The 21,908-nt window shown below is 36.2% G+C and overlaps 1 protein-coding gene across 1 annotated transcript in view; it reads left to right on the forward strand.

Moving 5' to 3' along the window:
• LOC138709007 (cadherin-related tumor suppressor-like) overlaps positions 1 to 21,908 on the forward strand; it is a 553,993-nt gene that overhangs the window by 24,825 nt on the left and 507,260 nt on the right. Inside the window, exon 2 of the mRNA XM_069839450.1 lies at positions 15,215 to 15,448. Coding sequence (XP_069695551.1) covers positions 15,215 to 15,448 — 234 coding nt within the window. The remainder of the gene's footprint in view (positions 1 to 15,214; positions 15,449 to 21,908) is intronic.

Genomic DNA, 21,908 nt, shown 5'->3' on the forward strand with positions numbered 1-21,908 from the left:
GAACGTAATCAATTGTAACATATGACATAATATAGTCCTACAACATGGTTTTTTTTTTTATTAACAGGAACATGTATGGTACATAAGTGTCGGCCTGAAAAGGCTTTTACTTTAACAGAGATGGTTAACAAGCACGAACATTTATATATTATATATTATTATGATGTACCGAAGTATATATGACATTTCCGTGCAGAAATTCTGCGTCATCATATGATGAAGAATGAGTGGAACAGAGAAAAATTCTCTCCGGCCACCGGGATTTGAACCCGGGTTTTCAGCTCTACGTGCTGACGCTCTATCCACTAAGCCACACCGGATTCCCATCCCGATGTCGGATTGAATCCTCTCAGTTTAAGTTCCACCACTTGGGTGAAAAAGTAATCACTTAGTGATTTAAGACTGCACTTACTCCGTCGGATCCCGGCCACTAGTCACTCATAACGAGTGCACCTCTGGACATGTATGGACATTGTGCCACTGTCATACATCTATGACGCAGTGCATGAGGGTAGGCCACTAGAGGGAACCCAAGTGGTGGAACTTAAACTGAGAGGATTCAATCCGACATCGGGATGGGAATCCGGTGTGGCTTAGTGGATAGAGCGTCAGCACGTAGAGCTGAAAACCCGGGTTCAAATCCCGGTGCCGGAGAGAATTTTTCTCTGTTCCACTCATTCTTCATCATAGGAACATTTATATTTTTAATTGAGGTGACCGATCTTGACGATAGTTGTTATTTTATACTCTTGTTGCCAGGGCTCTTATCAAAGGAGTGGGGTGGTACAGTAAGTCCTTATTAAAGTTTTCTGTAAATTTCTGTATAGTGTCGTAGAATGATTCTATTTCAAGCATGTCTTGTAGTTTATTGGTGGTTCTATAGTCTGCACCAGTGATGGTTAGGGATACTTTTCTCTGTATAGCATGAAGACGTCTGATAATTTGGAATTTTGCATTGCTCCAGATTTCGCAGCCATAGGTCATTTGAGATCTTATAACAGAAGTGTAATGGATTTTTTCAAGGGAAGTCTGATGTAAGGTGACTTCAACAATGGATATAGATGAATGAATCTGGCTAATGCTTTGTTACGAGCTGCTTCAACATGGTGATGAAATCGAAGTTGTTTATCAAGTGTGATGCCGAGGTATTTTACAGATTGTTTATAGTAGATATCTTCGGAGAAGAGATTGAGGTGATCTGGCATTTTTGGCTTTCTTCTGGTAAAAATGATGGCTTGAGTTTTACTTATATTGACTTTTATTCTCCAGTTTCTTAGCCACATTTACAATATTTATAACATGTAGTGCCGCATGAGATATCCCTATTGCAGGCCTACGTCATTCCGACATACCTTTCCGGCGAGCTGTTAGTCGGCTCTCCCGCTCAATGGGCGCCGTTTGTGCAGGCCTGGTCTATAGCCTCTGTAAAACCTAAACTAATAATGAAGATGTATACGTTGAAGTCCGTCTTCATAGTAACAGTCGATGAGTACTAAACAGTGTTTTGGGATATCTTGTTGAGATGTGGATAACTTGAACGAGCAGGATGTGTGCCCCTGGTCGAGGTCCGCAGCCTCTGCGATGAATCAGGTGTTCCGCCTCACCACACGTCATGCTGTAATTTTATTAAAGCGAAATAATTTTGTACAGGAGGTTGTTTAGGTTAAATAAGTAAGCAGTTGTTGATGTATGTCACCCAAGCAGACAGCCCGCTTGATATTCTCGCTTTCTGTGTTGGGTTTAACGCTTGGTGAGTCACTAAACTCCTTTTTTTTAAATATAATTATCATGTTTGCATAGTTCGGAATGTAAAAACGCAGAGATTCCAAATAAAGCTGTCTTGTGCATAAACCTATTGAAGCATCTGAAAATCACTACGGGCGAAAGTTGTATAACAATTTTGTGAATTAAAACTGTTGATGGAAGAAGGGGATATGTCCCAACTGTAAATGCAAATACTGATAGGTCAAAGGTTAGAAACATTACAAGACAAATTTATGTGGGAGGATTCTTCATTCTCCACCGCATATCAGAACGATGTACAAACATCATTTAGCTTTAACTGCTTTCATATAGTGAAGTGTTTAAAATAAAACCACAGAGGAGTGGCCTCCATTTTACAAGGCCTCCGAGGTTTGTTTGTTGAACAACGCTCAACACTTTTGCCACGAGGCTTATATTAAGTCCCGGATGGTCGTGCATCTGCATTAATTTTTATTATTTTTCTTAGATACACATCTTGACTGATATTACTGTGTGCCCATCGGAGTCATTTTTATTTTGAAACAAGTTACGTAACTGATAAACTGCGTATGTCAAGCTGTTTATTCACCTAGTATCCTAGTGTGATGGAAATAGTGAAGCTCAAAAATTTAGATTGCGTTTAAAGTAGCAGAAGACTGCTTACATCGCAAAGTTCTCATTTATATTTCTAAAAACGAGATCTCTTTCGTCGTTTAAAATAAATCAGTGCTAGTAAATTACCTTTAATGACAATGTCCGCCGAGTTAGCTCTGTGGTAGCGCTTCTGTCTCCAGACTAGTCGGTCCGGGTTCGATTCCCGGCGAAGTCAGAGCTTTTGATTATATCTCAAATCTCTCCGCAGTGCATTGTTGATAATGATTCGTCCGTCGGATGGGACCATTAAACCTGGCAGCCGCCTTGGTATTTTCGACAGGAGTAAGCTACGTGCCGGCACCGGGTTTCCCCTTCTCTCTTCCTCAACTTCATCATCATCGTCAGCCATTCCCTGCACTACTTTCATGAACACCTACACATACGCTCATCCTAGTACTCGACACAGTCCTCCACGCAAGTGAAGTGGATAGGCAGTAGATACACACACACCTTTAATGACAATTCAGATTGTAAGATTGTGATTATTTCTAGCCTCTGCAATTAAACGGTGCTCTTTTGTAATTATGATAGTGTATTTATAACCTTAAAAGTATAAAATCTTTTTTAGTTTTAAAGATAAATGGGTAGATACTTTAATACAGATATTTTATAACGACTCGCGGTGTCTATTGTACTATGCCTTCTATATTACATGACCACTGAGCGCGGGGCCCTATTAGTTGAGCCATAATTTAACCAAGTAGAACCAAATTTGTCACTGAACGACGTGTTTCAACCAATCATGGCTGCTCATCCTACAATTTGTATCACCTGCCTAGCATTTGTTTGTTTTTATCACCTCCCTGGCATTTGTTTCTTTTTTTGGGTTATTTTACGATGCTGTATCAACATCTCAGGTTATTTAGCGTCTGAATGAAATGAAGGTGGTAATGCCGGTGAAATGAGTCCGGGGTCCAGCACCGAAAGTTACCCAGCATTTGCTCGTATTGGATTCAGGGAAAACTCCGGAAAAAACCTCAACCAGGTAACTTGCTCCGACCGGGATTCGAACCCGAGCCACACCATGGCCAGACGCGCTGACCGTTACTTCATAGGTGTGGACAATTGTTTCTTTGTTTGCCAACATTGTACTTTCAATAATTGTACGTTTTCATGATTCATGTTTATTTTATCATCATTAATTAAAACTTTTCTATCATTTACCTTCCTTATATTATTTATGTTATGTTACAGCTTCTGCTGTGTGGGATTATGGATAGTCACGTATCAGAGATTGTTTAATATATGTTGATAATTGAAGTGGAATGTAACTGTATTAATAAAAATGAAACTGAATCAACAAATCCTTCTTGGCTAGTAATCGTCCATACAGTTCAATGAAGGTTGTATAGGCCTAGTTGATACAACTGGTAACGAGAAAACAGCTCGTCATAAAACACTACTGCCATCTAGCGGAATATTTGTAATGATGAGATGGTAAAATAGTACATTTTCAAGACAGTTTAGTATTTTCATAAGTCAATTAATATTTCATTGCATTAGAGTATTTTGTTTCTTCTAATCTTTATATACTTTCTTCTAATCGTGTAATAGTCATTTAAATTCCACTCGTGTTTTGATTTTCTCTAGATAAATCAAAATCTCTAATGAGATTGCTGTAGATAAACAATTCTGTAGCTTCTGCAAAACTAAGTTCAACCATCTTGATCTTAGCTTCAGACGAAATGATCTATTTATTTGGCTGAATCTTCTTAAGGTTATGAGAGGCACCGGCGTAGCTCAGTCGGCAGAAGCGCTTGTCTACTGATCCGGAGCTGCGCTCGGGCGTGAGTTCCATTCCAGCTTGGCTGATTACCTAGTTGTTTTTTCAGAGGTTTTTTCCTAATTCGAAGACGAATGTCAGATAGTCTACGGGGAATCCTCGAACTCGTCTCGCCAGCACCAATTCCATAGACGCTAAATAACATAATTGTTGATACAACGACGTTAAATAACTTGCTAAAAAAAGTTGAGTAGGCTACAATATTGCCTTTCCTCTCTTTTCACGTGGAGAGAAAAACAACGTCATAATTTCTGCGTTTCACCACAAATGAGGAAAGAATTTCAAGACAAACCCCTCGTTCATGACTAAAATTATTGAGAGACTAGGAATTAAGCGTAGACTGTTTCACAATACTTCTCTTTTATATTTTATAAGAATTTTCAGGAAATATAACGGTGTAATATTTTATGGTGTTCATCCTGTGGAACACAATCAGCACTCCCTGAAATTTTAGAAGGGGATGTAGCACCAAACCACAAAGGTAACATTTCCAGACACTCTTTACTTAGAGCACGGCGACAAAAAAGTAATAAAAAGTTTCTAAGGGTCGTTTTATGACCTGCCAGTTCCGCACTGTCACAAACTCATGTCGGGTAACAGTTTTTATTTTTTCTTCCCCTCGACAAAGGGCAACCTAAAGAATTCCAGCGCTCGTATAGACACACGATAATGTGGGGCCACACTTTTCATTCACAGCTTTATGAGTCAAATTGTCGAGTTTCTCTATGATTTATGGTGACCGGAATCGTATAGTGATATGAGTTATCCTTACTGCCTATGATAGCGATGAAAGGAATCATTCTTTAGTGAAATTATCTCAGCAGGATGGACTCTCGCCTTTTCCTACACACATTTTATGCTGTTTTCCACCTGTCGGAATGTGTGAGAGCAAACATTTTCTTGACTTTGTATTTAACTAGCTGGGCAGCGCAGAAGGTCTCAGACTGTGTTTCGTGTCTCTTATCGCCAAAACAAATTCCAGGGAATTCGTAATACTATATAACGTTTTTGGTGAAAACATTGCTGTTTTTAGACACTAAATTAATAATATTAATTTGTTCATTATTTTATATTATTAATATTAATATGGACACCAACGTGATTAGCCAATAATATTAACTCAAGGGTTATTACTATAGAAATTAACACAATATTACTATTAGTAATAATAATAATAATAATAATGATAATAATAATAATGATGTTGATAATAATAATAATAACAACAATAATAATAGGCCTAATAGTATGTACGGCATAGAAATATAAAAATTGGAAATTTATCCTTTGACGAGGTGGAAAAATTAAAATATCTTGGAGCAACAGTAACAAATATTAATGACACTCGAGAGGAAATTAAATGTAGAATAAATGTGGGAAATGCCTGTTATTATTTTTGTTATCCAATATGCTCTCAAAAAAAGTTGAATGTTAGAATTTATAAAACAGTTTTATTACCGGCTGTTCTTTCCATCTCAAAAATTGTTTTTAGGATTTAAAGTTCTTAAAATAAGACAAATTTATTATATTGTATTAATAAAATTCATACATAAAAATCGAAATAATTTTGAATTGTATTCTCATAGTTATGAAATAAAATGTATTAATTCTTTAAGATTGTTTAAACCGAAATTCAACATCGCTATAGTATTTAATCATAGTAGTAACTTAGGCCCAAGAACATATAACAAATTTATATTTAAATATACTAATCTTGTCAATTCTAATAGTCGTAGTATTAAATTTAAAAAGTTATGTATGGATTTTATAAATAATGGAAAAATTGTAAATATAAATTTATATATTCGTATTGTGTAGAAGACATAAGACAAATTGTCTTAAAATTTAAATTCAAGAATCCGTCCCTGAGCACGAGTTCTACTCTTTCAGGGGTAGGCTAAAGTTTTATCTGTTTATATTATATTTTATATTATAATTATTAGCAAAATAAATGCATAAATAAATAAATATGGTAGTAAAAATTGGACTCTTATTTTGCGAGAGGAACAGAGGTTAAGGGTGTTTGAGAATAACGTGCTTAGGAAAATACTTGGGGCTAAGAGGGATGAAGTTACGGGGAGGCCGAGATGTAGGTGACAGGATAATATTAAAATGGATTTGAGGGAGGTGGGATATGATGATAGAGAGTGGATTAATCTTGCACAGGATAGGGACCGATGGAGGGCTTAAGTGAGAGCGGCAAAGAAACTTAGGGTCCCTTAAAAGCCATTTGTAAGTAAGTATTATTTTATTATTATTATTATTATTATTATTATTATTATTATTATTATTATTATTATTATTATTATTAATAATAATAATTAAACCATAATAAGAAAAGTTCTTACTTGCCCTTAAACTTAACTTCTGTTAAGCACAATAGGCTATTCTTATAAAGGGAGAATAGAAACTTCCGATATTATAAAAAAGAGAGGAAAAACAATCAATTTTAAAGGACCATAAAATTCTCAACATGGCTTCCTTCGTGAGTAAAGCTTGGAGGTGTATGTCATAAATTTATAGTAGTTAACAGTGGCCTTCAGGCGAACTTTTGTCTGCCATTATTCGTGCATACTGAATTTTGACGCTGAAGAAAAATAGTATTTTGAAAGTATTCTTAAATAAAATACTACTGTTAGTGATATGTTACTGCTCTTAAGATAACGGTGTTAAGTCAGTTCTAGCTTATTCGAAAAAAATTCGATTTTTGATACCACGTTAATCAAACCGTGTACATGTCCATCACTACTCAAATTGAGTTAGAAAGATTCACAATGCCATCTGTTGTCACGTAATGGAATTACTGTCGTTTGTTACGTCATCAAAATAGATTCTTCACGAAGACAAGAAAAAACTGTGTTTTCACATTAATATTCATCAGGGTTTAAAGCTATATGTCGGCCAGTTAATAATAAAATTATTATTTGCAGAATTGTGTATTACGTAACCTAACATTTCTAGACTATTTTAGCTGCAGGGGTTCATATTACGAATAAACATTCTCTTCTTTTAAATTATAGTCTGAACTTTATTTGAACGTTTCTTTTTTATTCCTTATGTTTGCTTGTTTGGAAATATTTTTCATTTATAAAAATAATAATGAACAGAATCGTTTTCTTTTTGTATTATTAACCTATTCGATGGCGTGCTTATGTGAGGGAGGCAATGAACCTGCGGGTTTCTTAAAAGTAATTTGTAAGTAATTATTAATCTATTTGAAAATGAATCAAATTTCGCATTTTGATAAGTATCGCCGTCGTCGTCTTCTTCTTCGTCAAGATGAGTCGTCATGTCCATTTCGTCTCACAGGGAATTCTGTTATTTGCGACGAGGTTCCCTTCTTCTTTCCTATAGGAAAAGAATTTAGATTTCTCATATCGTTCATCTTCATCATCTCTTCCATAGGCATAGGCCTATGACGCATGTCTTCGTCCGCTTGCAGGAGGAGCGTCCTCTCCGAAACCATCTCTGGGTTCCAAGCCTTTCGCAATATCTGTGCCAGGATTTACACCTTAAGACATGGATGAGCACTTACTGGTTTACGAACCAGAAGTGGTTCTTGACGTTCCCGCAAAAGACAAGAGATGGCAATGCGGGAGTTCGGTGTTCGTAACCTGAATAGCAGTCAGTATCGGGCAGTGACACAATTCCAGTTGGAAAGTCGTCATGGCACATTGAAAGTCTATATCGTCGTTGTTCCTACAATAACTCGTATGTGTAAAATATACAATTTTTCAGTAGGAAGGAAAAAACACATTTATTCATCCTATGGCAGCCGTACATAGGAGATTGTGAATTCTTACATTTTCGAAACAAAGAAATATAATTACATATAGGAGATTTTATTATTTGCTGTATCACTATTTAAGTTATTTAATAGAACAAAAATCTGAAAATCGATAAATATGTCACATAGGAGTTATTGCAGGAACAACGACGATATATAAACGCAAATTTAATGGTGAATGGGAAGAACAGTTTTCTGTGTTCCCAAAGGAGACAATGTCCTTTGCCTTGTTTGTTCAAAAATGCTAATTGCATATAATAGACGTGGTTGTAAACACAATAATAAAATAGAATGAAAAAGCTCTAAAGCACCCACAGTTTCGAAAGCTTCTGGAGGACATGGAATCCGATTACGAAGATCTGATTTACTATACTGATGTCAGATGGCTCAGTCATGGTAACATGCTTCATTGCTTCTTTTAAGGGGTTAGGTACAGCTTACAGCAGTAAAAAGTGTGGAAATATTCAACATTTTTTTCGTCTATTACTGTATCTTGTGCAATAACGAAAATTGGTATGTGTAAAACATTGTCCTTCTGCTATATGAAAAAAAAATATTTTTCTAGTTTAAAAAATGATTTATATACATTTTTTTTTTTCAAAATTCATAATGGTGGTAGTTCACTGTGCAGTGATGAAGCTTTTCCCTCATAGCTCATAAACTTGTTAACTTTTTAATGTTATCTTTCTTTTATTTTATTGCTGAAACTCATGTTTACAATATCATGCTCTTTCAACTACATTCCTTAATAAATAATTTTTTTTGAGTTAGAAGAAAATACTCATACTTGACTTTTTTTTTTTAAGAATTTATTTTTTATCAGAAAATCTATCAAAGGCAGATAAGCGATCTTGCATCATATTGTAGATATGACATGCATAAATACACACAAAAATTTCATCACAGAATGTTGGATAGTTTTTGGGATATGTGGGAAACGCTTCATCACTGCACAGTGAATTGAAATAAAAAAAAAAGAATGTAAATAATTTTTTTAAATCGTAAAAGTACTTTTTTCATATAGTAGGAGGACAGTGTTCTACACATGCGAATTTTCAGTATTGTAAAGATATAGTAATGGAGGAAAAAAATGTTGAATATTTCCAAAATTTTACTGCTGTAAGCTGTACCTAACCCCTTAACTTCGTACGACAGTAAATGAGTTTATGAAACGTTTGGTCAGTAACATTTGCATACAAACAACTTTACAAAACAATTACTTTATTCTATTAAAAATTATCATTTACTTCATTATGCTTGCTATATTTCCATAATGTTCATGTGCTTTAATGAATATTATTGTTTTTACAGGGAAAGCAAATTGTGGAATTAGAAAAGAAATAATGGATTAAAGATTTGGCCTTCCTTGTTGATATATCAAAACACTTAAATAATCTTAACAAGAAACTTCAAGGAAGAAATCAAAGTTTAGTGAACATTTACGATGGAATTAAATTCTTTACCGTGCAGTTGGACTTGTGAGAGAGGGGCAGCTGTATCATTTTCCCTGTTTGCAATCCCTCCAAACTACAAACATTTTAATAACTATATTCCGTTACTATGCAATCTAAAGACTGAATTCTTAGAAAAACAATTTGCCTATTTCAGAAACATGGGAAATGAGTTTGACCTATGCACATCGAACATGCAAAGATAAGACTGGATTTGCAGTTACAATTAATATCCGTGCAAAATTATACATGTTTGAAACATCAGTGCCATGATAAACTTGGTGTCGATGTATTTAAACAATTTTCAGTTGCTAAATACATGCCATTAAGTTTCTTTGCAGCAACAATTTTGGTTATGTTTGCTTCTACATATTTCTGTAAGCAACTGTTTTCGCAAATGCATTATGTCAAGTCAAAGTACAGATGTCGTTTGACAGACGAACATCTGTTGGTGCAACAAAAATAGCTTTACCTGAAGTAAACCCAGATTTTGACGAAATAATTGCAAACGCAAAAGAAATTAATTAAAATCACAGTCTAGTATATACAGTCGCGAAGCTCAATACGTAGTAAATATGCAAACATTAGGTAGTTGCTCACCACTAGGATCGCCAATATCGCTTCATTACAGGCAATGCAAAATAGTATCGTCACAGTTTATTGTTTCTAGCACCCTCAAAACTCAAGCTTCGTGACTGTATATAGAAGACTGTGTTAAAATGTTGTTTTGTATTATTTGTTACTGAAGTCTAAGAGATGCTACTGAAATATTTAAAAATATAGCAGACACCAACCAAAACCCGCACCAAAAATAAAGCAAGCTCATGTGTCGTTCAAAATTTCAAAACTAACTTTTGTAATTGGAGACAAATTAACCAGATATCAGGATCTGTCAATAAGGAAGGAAAAGTAATCTTAATGGCATGTACATGTATTTCATGTCAGTAAGTGTACATAAATTCCTAATAGCCTACATGGTGCAGATGTGATAAAATTCTTCCTTGTTGCAAGAGGTAAAATATCCGAAGAGGTACAGGAATCTACATAGAAATAAAGACTATAGGGAGTTCAGAGAAATTCACGAATCGCTACAAGTGAATATTTACTTCATACCCTCTTTGTGTCATTTGTTCTTTTATCGCAAGCTTAAGACCAGTGCCAAAAAGGAAAATAAACAAGCTGCATGCTGAAGTTCAAGCTTTCTTTGCAATTTGAAGAACATGAAGTAGAAAGAAAAGATAGTAACAAGAAGACGAAAACGAAGAGGATATCATGAAATAGACCTATTTATCCTTGGGGAGGGGCAAGAAAGTTTTATACAGCTAAATAGATTGCAAAGATTGTTTCGTAAACAATTAGTTCCGTATTCATTTATTTCACATTTTCGCGATACCTCTCGTTATACTTTATACAGTAAAGTCGAAATCTTTACTGAAAATGCTAAAGTATCTGCTCCCAATACACAAGCAAGAACTACACACTAAAACATGAGGAGAGGCCTTGTAATGAAAAAATAAAGCTGAGTTACCTCTCATCCTTCCTGGATCAAAGAATAAAGTGTAGACACTTTAAATAGATCTATTAACAGAAATATTTGTTGTTATTATTATTATTATTATTATTATTATTATTATTATTATTATTATTATTTTCAAATTCAATTAATTTGATTTTTATTTTATGTAGGAAGTGTTTTATTGAATATTTGAAGTAAAATCTTGTACAATACAAGGATACATAATAATCAGTGGGAAAGAATGAAATTCAACACAGATAACGAAAAAAGAACCCAGAATCTCTCTACACACTAGACTAGACTGCATTTCGGAAGGCGGTCAACTGCTATATGCGCCGTAGCACTTCTGGTATGTGACGTCACAAGTTTGTACACTAGAACCAATCGGAATCAGTCTATAACAAGTAAGTTACTTCCCGAGTTCGTTTGTTCACATGTGAGTGTTTCAATATATTGAATAAGTAAAACTAACATTTACTGCGTGTGTGCAAATTGAAGAAGAGACTGTAAAAAGACAAGTATTGCACAGGCAGGCGCGGAAAATAGTGTTTAAAGTGTATAATTATTTCAGAAACGTTGACGAGCAGAATGCTGCCGGCCATCTTGATGCTGACTACAACGTTGCCAACGCGCAAGAAATGACTGCAGAAGCATGTGATGTAGGACTGAGAATCGTGCAAAGAATATTGTTAGTGAAGGAAAGAGGATTTGTTTGGTGTCATGCTTACAGTAATCAATTGCTAAGGTCATTATTGTCTTTTGATAATCTAAATTCTCTCCTGCGCTATTTGTATCGCACGTGCGCGTGAAGTACGATGTGGCAATGTTGTACGCTGCCTTGCTCTCTCTATCTGTCTCTCTCGACGCAAACGCTAGCAGACTATCGCCTTCCGAATTGCCGTCGACTCTAGAGAGTTTAGATGTGGACTAAAGTTGCTTTATCCTTTAAATAACTTATTCTAGCTAACTGACATTCCAATAAACTTATTTCTATTTTTGACGCGATAAAATACTCTTTCAGACTAGGCCTACTGTGCTGAAGGGTCATCCCTAACCCGCCCTTAGCCTCTTAATACTACTATTGCTACTACTACATTTCATTTCAGTGATTTTAATGTAAAACCGTTTTTAGTTGGTTATTTAACGACGCTGTAACAACTTCTAGGTTGTTTAGCATCGATGGAATTGGTGATAGCGAGATGGTATTTGGCAAAATGAAGCCGAGGGTTCTCCATAGATTATCTGGCATTCGCCTTACATTAGGTGAAAAGTTCGGGAAAAGACCAACCAGATAAACAGCCCAAGCGGGAATCGAACCCGTTCCCGAGCGCAATTCCGGATCGGTAGGCAAGCGCCTTAGCCAGCTGAGCTGCGCCGGTTGCTAACAGAACTCTCTCAATGCACATGCGAATCGCACAGACCCAAAGACTAAAAATAAGCGTAGCCCCTTAAAATGCTGCAGCCGTGCCAAGAATATTTAGGACATGTTTATAGTTGCGAAGAGAAATGTGCGAGAACTCTGCAAATGGTTTACCAACATGTCTTGTTACTACAATATATTGTATGCAAATTATTTAGTTCCAGCTGCTTACGTTGAAGTTATAAGCCTATATTTCTGCAATTTAAACGCCATCTGAACATATGAACTCGTATTTAATATAGTATAGAGCGGTGAAAAATTACATTTACCATTTGTCCTATAAGAACTGTAGGGGAATTGTTGAAATCGTCTTTTCCTATAAACAAACAAGTTGTCGTAGAAACCCGATCGTCGCTAAAGGTATATGGAGAGAAATTCAGTAATACGCCTTTAAGAAATCTAATAAAAATAAACAGTGTTATTTTATAGTAGAATGCTTATATAAATAAGTAGGTATGTGAGAGTTAGTTTAAAATTTGCGCATAATTGAGTGGAAAAAATAAAATATCTGCACAAATTAACGCAATTTTTATATTTTCTTATTCTTATTTTCTAATTAGTTGAAGTTTAAAGGAAGTGTTATGGCCCTGAGAGAGGCCTTGAATAATACTGCTAGAAAATACATGTTTTCAGCAAACCTGATACCAAGAAACTACTTTTTGGAGCACCTATGTCACAAGTATTTTACTTCATTTCCTTTTTACGGATATTTTTCCATATATGTTTATCCCTACTGATGACAGTCTATTAGATCTTGTTTACATTTTTATAATGTATGAAATAAATTATTTCCTCTATTCTTTTGTACATATCTTATGTGTGTGAGTCAATTTATTCGGAGTGATATGCACGAAATATATTTACTTTTAACAAAAGCTCATTGCCAAGCAGATGACACATACTTTCTCATTCCATCAAAACTTTCCACTCGATCCTACTCTTCTCTTCGTAATGAAGCATTTCATATTACAAATATGTAGTTTTAGAGTAAGGTGTTAAAGTCCTCGTTATGCTGGATGGAGGTGAATAGAAAGTCACTACTTCTCTGTAAAAGCTCATTAGTTCATGACTGTGCTTCGGTGCCAGATAGAGACCCTGAATAGACGATATTCTCTTGAATTCGGAAGTGTTCCTCAAGCTGGAAGGATGCCTCGAGATGGCATTGTATGTGTGGGCGTGTGTCTCTATATAATGTAGGTCTATACGTTTGTTGATAATTTTGTTACGATAACTTACACCTTTTGAAGTCGAATTTGCGATAGAAAATATGAAAAAGCACAAATACCCAGGTAACGATAAAATCCCAGCGGAATTAATACAAGAGGGTGGAAACGCATTATCTAGCGAAATTTATAACCTTGTACTTGCTATTTGGGAAAAGGAAATTGTACCAGAACAATGGAAGGAGTCCATAATCATACCTACCTTTAAGAAGGGGGACAAGACTAACTGTAGTAACTTTCGAGGAATATCACTTTTGTTGACGTCGTACACAATTTTGTCCAATATTCTTTTGAGGAGATTAACTCCATATGTAGATGAAATTATTGGGGATCATCAGTGTGGTTTTAGGCATAATAGATCGACTATTGATCACATTTTTTTTTATTCGACAGATATTGGAGAAAAAAAAATGGAAGTATAAAGATACGGTACAGTACATCAGTTGTTCATAGATTTCAAAAAGGCATATGACTCGGTTAAGAGAGAAGTTTTATATGACATTCTTATTGAATGTGGTACTCCCAAGAAACTAGTTCGATTAATGAAAACGTGTCTCAGTGGAACGTATAACAGAGTCCGTATAGGTCAGTTTCTGTCGGATGCTTCTTTAATTCACATCGGACTAAAGCAGGGAGATGCACTATCACCTTTACTTTTTAACTTTGCTCTAGCTAGAGTATGCAATTAGGAAAGTTCAGGATAACAGAGAGAGTTTGGAATTGAATGGGTTATATCAGCTGCTTGTCTATGTGGATGACGTGAATATGTTATGAGAAAAGCCACAAACTATTAGGGAAAATACGGGAATTTTACTTGAAGCAAGTAAAGAGATAGGTTTGGAAGTAACTCTCGAAAAGACAAAGTATATGATTATGTATCGTGTCCAGAATATTGCAGAAATAGAAATATGTAAATTGAAAATTTATCGTTTGAAGAGGTGGAAAAATTAAAATATCTTGGAGCAACAGTAACAAATATAAATGACACTCGGGAGGAAATGAAACGCAGAATAAATATGGGAAATGCCTGTTATTATACGGTTGAGAAGCTTTGGCATCCAATCTGCTCTTAAAAAAGCTGAAAGTTAGAATTTATAAAACAGTTATATTACCGGTTATTCTGTATGGTTGTGAAACTTGGACTCTCACTTTCAAAGAGAAACAGAGGTTAAGGTTGTTTGAGAATATGGTGCTTAGGAAAATATTTGGGGCTAAGAGGGATGATGTTACAGTAAAATGGAGAAAGTTACACAACGCAGAACTGCACGCATTCTATTCTTCACCTGACATAATTAGGAACATTAAATCCAGACGTTTGAGATGGGCAGGGCATGTAGCACGTATGGGCGAATCCAGAAATACATATTGAGTGTTAGTTGGGAGGCCGGAGGGAAAAAAGTCTTTGGGGAGGCCGAGACGTAAATGGGAGGATAATATTACAATGGATTTGAGGGAGGTGAGATATTTATTGTAGAGAGTGGATTGATCTTGCTCAGATTGGGGACCGATGGCGAGCTTATGTGAGGGCGGCAATGAACCTGCTGGTTCCTTAAAAGCCATAAGTAAGTAAGTATGTAAGTAAGTAAGCAATTGTTTATTTAACATGCATATTTCACGAGTTGTCGTTGTTGTTTCAGGTTACGGACACGAATGATAACCCTCCTGTATTTTCGCTGGGTGCCTACTCTTTCGACGTTGCTGAGAACACGGGACGAGGTGCCCGCGTGGGGTCTGTCACAGCTCGCGACATGGATCAAGGAGTAAACGGCCAGGTCAGCTACAGCGTCATCTCGGACTGGGCCAACGACGTGTTCTCGCTGAATCCGCAGTCTGGCATGTTCACTCTCACCGCTCGCCTAGACTACGAGGAGGTAAGAATTTATACTCGTGCTCATAATAACCTGTTATATATATATATATATATATATATATATATATATATATATATATATATATATATTCCATAGTATTTGTAGTCTTGTAAAGCTTGATCAAAAACCATATACATTTATAGAAATATTGTCTCAGTTATATAACTGAGTAAAAGGTAAAGGTAAAGGTATCTCCGTAACATGCTATGAAGGCATTTGGGGGGCATGGAGGTAGAGCCCTATGCTTTCCATGACCTCGGCACTAGAATGAGGTGGTGTGGTCGGCACCACGCTCTGACCACCTTTTACCCCCGGGAAAGACCCGGTACTCAATTTTATAGGAGGCTGTGTGAACCTCGGGGCCGTTCTGAAAGTTTGGAAACGAGAAGAAAATCCTGTCACCATCTGGGATCGAACCCCGGACCTTTATATAACTGAGTAAAATAATAAAAATAATAGAGTTTGATCATGAATGAGAAACCGAAGAACATGAAAGTTACTGCCAAAAAATGGGATCCAGATATTGAACTACATTCTGTTACCTATTTGGCACCTTTGAAAAAAAGAAGTCACATTTTACTTCCCGGCAAATTTTATGGCTTGATTTTGGAGAACGTTTTCTCCGTTATTCGACAGGAGTAGGCTACGTGCCGGCACCGGGTTTCCCCTTCTCCCTTTCTCATCTTCATCATCATCATCACTCATTCCAGATACTACACTTACACGAACACTTACACATACACTCACCTTAGTACACGACATAACTCTTCAGATACACATCATGTACAGTGTGACCCGCCGAAGTGGTGTACAACTAGAAAATGGGTCACAGTTCTGCCATCTATCCGCAGCATGCGGAACCCGAATCACGCAAGTGAAGTGGGTGGGCATTGGATACACACACACACTTCTTGTGTGTTCTTTGATATTCTAAAGGTGCATCTACACCGTTCAACGTTTCTTTCAATTTTAAGCATTCAAGCAATGCATGCAATAGTGCATGTCTTTTTCCACCAAAAATAATAGCGCATGCGGAAATTGAAAGCTACCCATCACTGGTGGGTATTTTGTGCGTTTTTCGTTCAACATTAGCATGTAGCGAGCAGCTGATAGTTTTAGGTGGCCGTGGATAAACTGAAAATTGTTTTAATTGGTGAAGGTGGACCTCTTAAGTTAAAGGTGGTGGCAAGTATACGATTAGCTTTTTTGAAGATTATCACACATGTGAGTGCCAGTGGAGTGTTCAGTCATAATTTTGAGGATCAAGTAGACCTAAATATTGGATTGATATTGATTGACGCTGCTATAACCTCGGCAGTTGCGAGCATCGTTAAATAAACCATAATTTAATACACACATACATAATTTTGTTGACTTTCTTTTTCTTCTTCTTTCTGCTTTTACATTTTCATTCATATTTACTTTCCTTTTTAGTTGCTAGTTTTATTTTATTCTTGTTTACATCTTCATTCCTTTAAGTTTCTTGTGGTTTCTTTTATCATTGCTTGCTTTATGTATCGTTTTCTGTCTCTTTCAGGTTTGTCTTGTTTGTCTGGATGTTTCTTTCCTCTGCCTTTATTTATGTTTTTCTAATTTAATTCTTTTTAAATTTCCTTTCGTTTGTTTTTATCTTTCTTTTTTGTTTTTAATTTCTTCCATATTTTTCTCGTATTTTTTTCATTTTAATTTCATTTACCTATTTAATTTGAATTTATTTGTGTATCTTTACCTGATGCATCTCGAATGACATATTTTATTACTTTAATGCTAATCGCTCCGAAATTTCGACTCTCTTCCAGTTATTTTTATTTGTCTTTTTTATCTGTCTGTGTCTTCCTTTTAAACTTGTTTCTCTTCATATTTTATTCCTGTTTTTCTTCATTCTACCTTTTTTCTCTATAGTAGGCCTACTTTTTTCCTTCGTATAATATTCTTTCATTCATCATTGTTTTTGTGGCAAAAGTTTATAGATACCAATACCGTCTACCTTGCTTTCGTTGGTACGCGTCTCACAACCAGCGCACCGTTCATATCTGCTAACTAAAGTGGCTATTAATTTTTTTAACGTGCAGTTAAGAATCTAGTTTATTAAGAAGGTTACTCACTAGGGCCTGTTAATAGAGAATCGTGTGCTAATTAATTATGGTGACCCGGAATTGTGTCTTGAAAGGGAGGCTTCTCCGTATTATAATTGTAGACTTGGCTTTATGATGTCCAGAAGGGAATGAACTCTAGTTCGCCAAACTGCGGTCCGGAGATTTGCTCCAGTTCGTCCCTACAACCTTGTATGTAAAAAATGAGGAGTAATGGAGCAGGTCTTTTAATAGTTTTATAACTTGTGTCGTTTGAAGAAAGGAACTCTTGAGTAATTGCGGTTCATCCACCTCTCAAAAGAATTTTACGACACTTCAACATCTTAAATTTATGTTTTGTGTACGTATCCAGCCATTACCGATTATGATACAAAAAGCATTAAATAATTTCTTTTATTATTGAATTGTTTGTGTTTATTTGTTGAATGACATTGAACCCTTCATCAGTAATATCCGCTAATTGTCTGTGGACTGAAGGATCAGTGTGTTTAAGTGTCTGTCCGACAGTTCCGAGGTTTGTTTCTCATCTTGCCTCATATATTTATTCTTTTCTGTCTCAAATTCTTGTTCTCCTCTTCCTCCCTCATTTCATCCTATTCTCTTCTTTCTCCCTTATTCACAAGCTTATCGACCTTAACGTTTTTGATTTTCTCATCCCTTCCTGTCTTCTTAGTCCCTTGTTCATCATCCTTCTTACATTTCTCGTTGTTCTTTGTTTTGTCTTATCCACCTGTTCTATGTTTCCATTTAGTTCTTTTCAGTCTTTCTCTTTCTTTCTGTCTTATCCTTTGTCTTCTTTTTGCTTCTTTCTTTTCCTTCTGCTTGCTTTTCTTCTCTGTTTTATTCATCTGTTTGTTTCTCTTCCCTTTCTTTTTCCTCCGCTTCTTTCTCTTGTCTTTATCTCTGCTTCTTTCTTTTCTTTTTTTTTCCTCTGTGCCGCTTGTTCTTGTTTCTTTTTACTCTTTGCTTCTTTCTCTCTTTCCTTTTCCTCTGTGACACTTTCTCTTCTCTTTCTTTTTGTTCTGTGCCGCTTGTTCTTTCTTTTTACTCTTTGCTTCTTTCTCTCTTTCCTTTCCTTCTGCGATAATTTCTGTTTTCTTTTGTTTTCTTCTGTGCCGCTTGTTCTTTTTTCTTTCTCCTCTTTGCTTCTTTCTCTCTTTCCTTTTTCTCTGTGATACTTTCTCTTCTCTTTCTTTTTCTTCTGTGCCGCTTGTTCTTTCTTTTTCCTCTTTGCTTCTTTCTCTCTTTCCTTTTTCTCTGTGATACTTTCTCTTCTCTTTCTTTTTCATCTGTGCCGCTTATTCTTCTTTCTTTTTACTCTTTGCTTCTTTCTCTCTTTCCTTTCCTTCTGCGATAATTTCTGTTTTCTTTCGTTTTCTTCTGTGCCGCTTGTTCTTCTTTCTTTTTCCTCTTTGCTTCTTTCTCTCTTTCCTTTTTCTCTGTGATACTTTTTCTTCTCTTTCCTTTTTCTTCTCTTTCCTTTTTCTTCTGTGCCGCTTGTTCTTTCTTTTCCCTCCTTGCTTCTTTCTCTTTCTTTTTCCTCTGTGATACTTTCTCTTCTCTTTCTTTTTCATCTGTGCCGCTTATTCTTCTTTCTTTTTACTCTTTGCTTCTTTTTCTCTTTCCTTTTGTCTGTGATACTTTTTCTTCTCTTTCTTTTTCTTCTGTGCCGCTTGTTCTTTCTTTTTCCTCTTTGCTTCTTTCTCTCTTTTTTTTCTTCTGTGATACTTCCTCTTCTCTTTCTTTTTTCCTCTGTGCCGCTAGTTCTTTCTTTTTACTCTTTACTTCTTTTCTCTTTCATTTTCTTCTGTGATACTTTCTCTTCTCTTTCTTTTTCCTCTGTGCCCCTTGTTCTTCTTTCTTTTCACTCTATGCTTCTTTCTCTATTTCATTTTCTTCTGTGATACTTTCTCTTCTCTTTCTTTTTTCTCTGTGCCGTTTGTTCTTCTTTCTTTTTCCTCTTTGCTTCTCTCTCTCTTTCCTTTTCCTCTGTGATGCTTTCTCTTCTCTTTCTTTTTTCTCTGTCCCACTTGTTCTTCTTTTCTTTTCCTCTGTGCTTCTTTCTCTTTTTCATTTTCGTCTGTTCTGCGTGTTCATCTTTCTTTTTCCTCTTTGGTTCTTCCTCTACTCTTTTTCTTTTCTCTTCTCTTTTTTCCTCTGCTTCTACCTCTTCTCTTTTTTCTCTGCTTCTTTCTTTACTTACTTTTCCTTTCTGCTTACTCTTCTCTTTCTTTTTCCTCTCTGCTTTTCCTTTCCCTTTCTCCTTCTTATTTTTCCCCTTTTCGCTATCTATATCTCTCTTTATTCTCATGCTCTCTCCTGCGTTCGTCTGTCTGAATCTCATTCTATTTTCTTCATATCGTTATTGTTCGTTTTACCTTTCTTATCATTCTTTTCTTCCAGATAAGTAAAATAATACCTTCGCGATTCGATTATAATAAAATTCACTTAACGATTTTTCTGTGGAAAGCTCCAGTTCTGATACATACGAGAATGCGAAAGGTCTGAAGTAATGCAGTGTCTTCTATGAATCTTCTTGCTGCAGTTTGTAGATCATGATCCTCTTCTTGACGAATTCAGTTCTGGTGGTTTATTATTCTTCCTTCTCCATAAGTTCCGCAGCACAAACTGGAGGAAAGCTAAAGTTGATAAAGCGTCGGGAGCCATCAATCAGTGATTCAGTCTGAGGCCTGCCGTCGTTCGCCTTGGTTACGCATTATTCGAAGGACTGGTAGCTCGAAGCTGCTGCACTGGTTTTTCTACGGACGGGCTCGGCTTATGGATGCTTAGTGCCTCACTGCATGTCAGAGGTGACCAAACTACGGCTCACATGTCGCATGCGGCTGTAATGCTTTTCACGCGGCTTTGTTCATTCGTCCTATATTCGTTGCTGCCAGAGCTAACAGCAACTGAGTTTGCAGGCCAGTTGTGTCTTATACAATGTGAGGCTATGGAACGGACGATTTTCAGATTCGTGTCTTCTCGGCTGTTGTCGGGTACTTTAATTATTACATGCAACAATTTATTCTACGTTCGATTGCATTTTTTATAATGGATCGTTAGACGGGTGAACAACATGATTTTGCTACTAAGGCACATTATAAAAATAATGATAGTTTCATTGCTGGACAACTGCTATTTCGACGTCATTACAATATCCACCGCAATGATCCGATACCATCACCCCATGCAATAAAAATCTGGATTCAGAACTTTGAAGTAACTGGTTCTGCGTTAAAGAAGAAGTCTTCAGGTAAGCAAAGATCAGTACGTACCCCGGAAAACATCAACTCCGTAAGAGTTGCTATGATCCGTAATCCTTCAAGTTCTGCCCGTCGTCATGCAATTTCATTGGCTTGTCAAACATCAGTATACGAAGAATTCTTCATAAAGACCTACACATACATCCATACAAAATTCAAGTAGTGCAGACATTAAAAGATGCTGATAAAGCAAACTGCATGGCTTTTTGCCAAAAATTTTTGGATCTAAATGTTAACGAAGACATTGTCCACATACGCTGATGAGTGATGAAGCTCATTTTCATTCTCTCTGGATAAGTCGATAAACAATACTGATCACCAACTAACTCTTATGAAATGCATGAGGAACCATTACACAGTGTCAAAGTCACTGTTTGGTGGAGTGCAATAGCGTCATTTGCAATCATTGGTCCTTATTTCTTTGAGGACGATAATGGGACATCTGTTACTGTAACATCACAGCGATGTGTTCGAATGATTAAAGAATTTTTGTCTCCACGAATTGCCAATAATCCTCTCATCAATAGAGACACGTAGTTTCAACAGAATGGCGAGACCAGTCACACGGACAGACTTAGGCCTAGACTTGAAGAATATGTGCAACGAAATGCGTTCCATCTGCGGGATGTAGTGTTCAGAATATAAGAATTTCATGAGGTACATTAAATGCTATTGTGTATACTTTAAATGTAAAGTGAAAGTTTCTTTTCAAATTAATCAGTGTAATAATATTACTAAAGTTTCAAAATCGCCCGTTTCATTGGCTCTCCTTATATTATTCGTGGCTGGATGGATGGATGGATTGATTGATGGATGGATGCATGAATGAATGAATGAATGAATGAGTAGTTTCCACGTGGATGGTGGGAAGGTGATTTAGGTCACCACTTTGATATGGGTGAGATATAGCTGGTCAATTTTTCTTGGAGCCCTTAAATCAGGGGAATGGCCAGGGGCGGCCCGTCCTTATGTGCTACAGTGCTACAGCACAATGATAATTTTTGCTCAAATAATGTATTTGCAATACCACCATAGTATCTAATCTGCCATTAGACAATTTTCCGTGGTTATGTTCATGACGCGTTATAGAGTGTTTAGTCTTCG

Source organism: Periplaneta americana, chromosome 11, assembly GCF_040183065.1.
Source record: "Periplaneta americana isolate PAMFEO1 chromosome 11, P.americana_PAMFEO1_priV1, whole genome shotgun sequence".
In the NCBI taxonomy this organism is placed as follows: Eukaryota; Metazoa; Arthropoda; class Insecta; order Blattodea; family Blattidae; genus Periplaneta; species Periplaneta americana.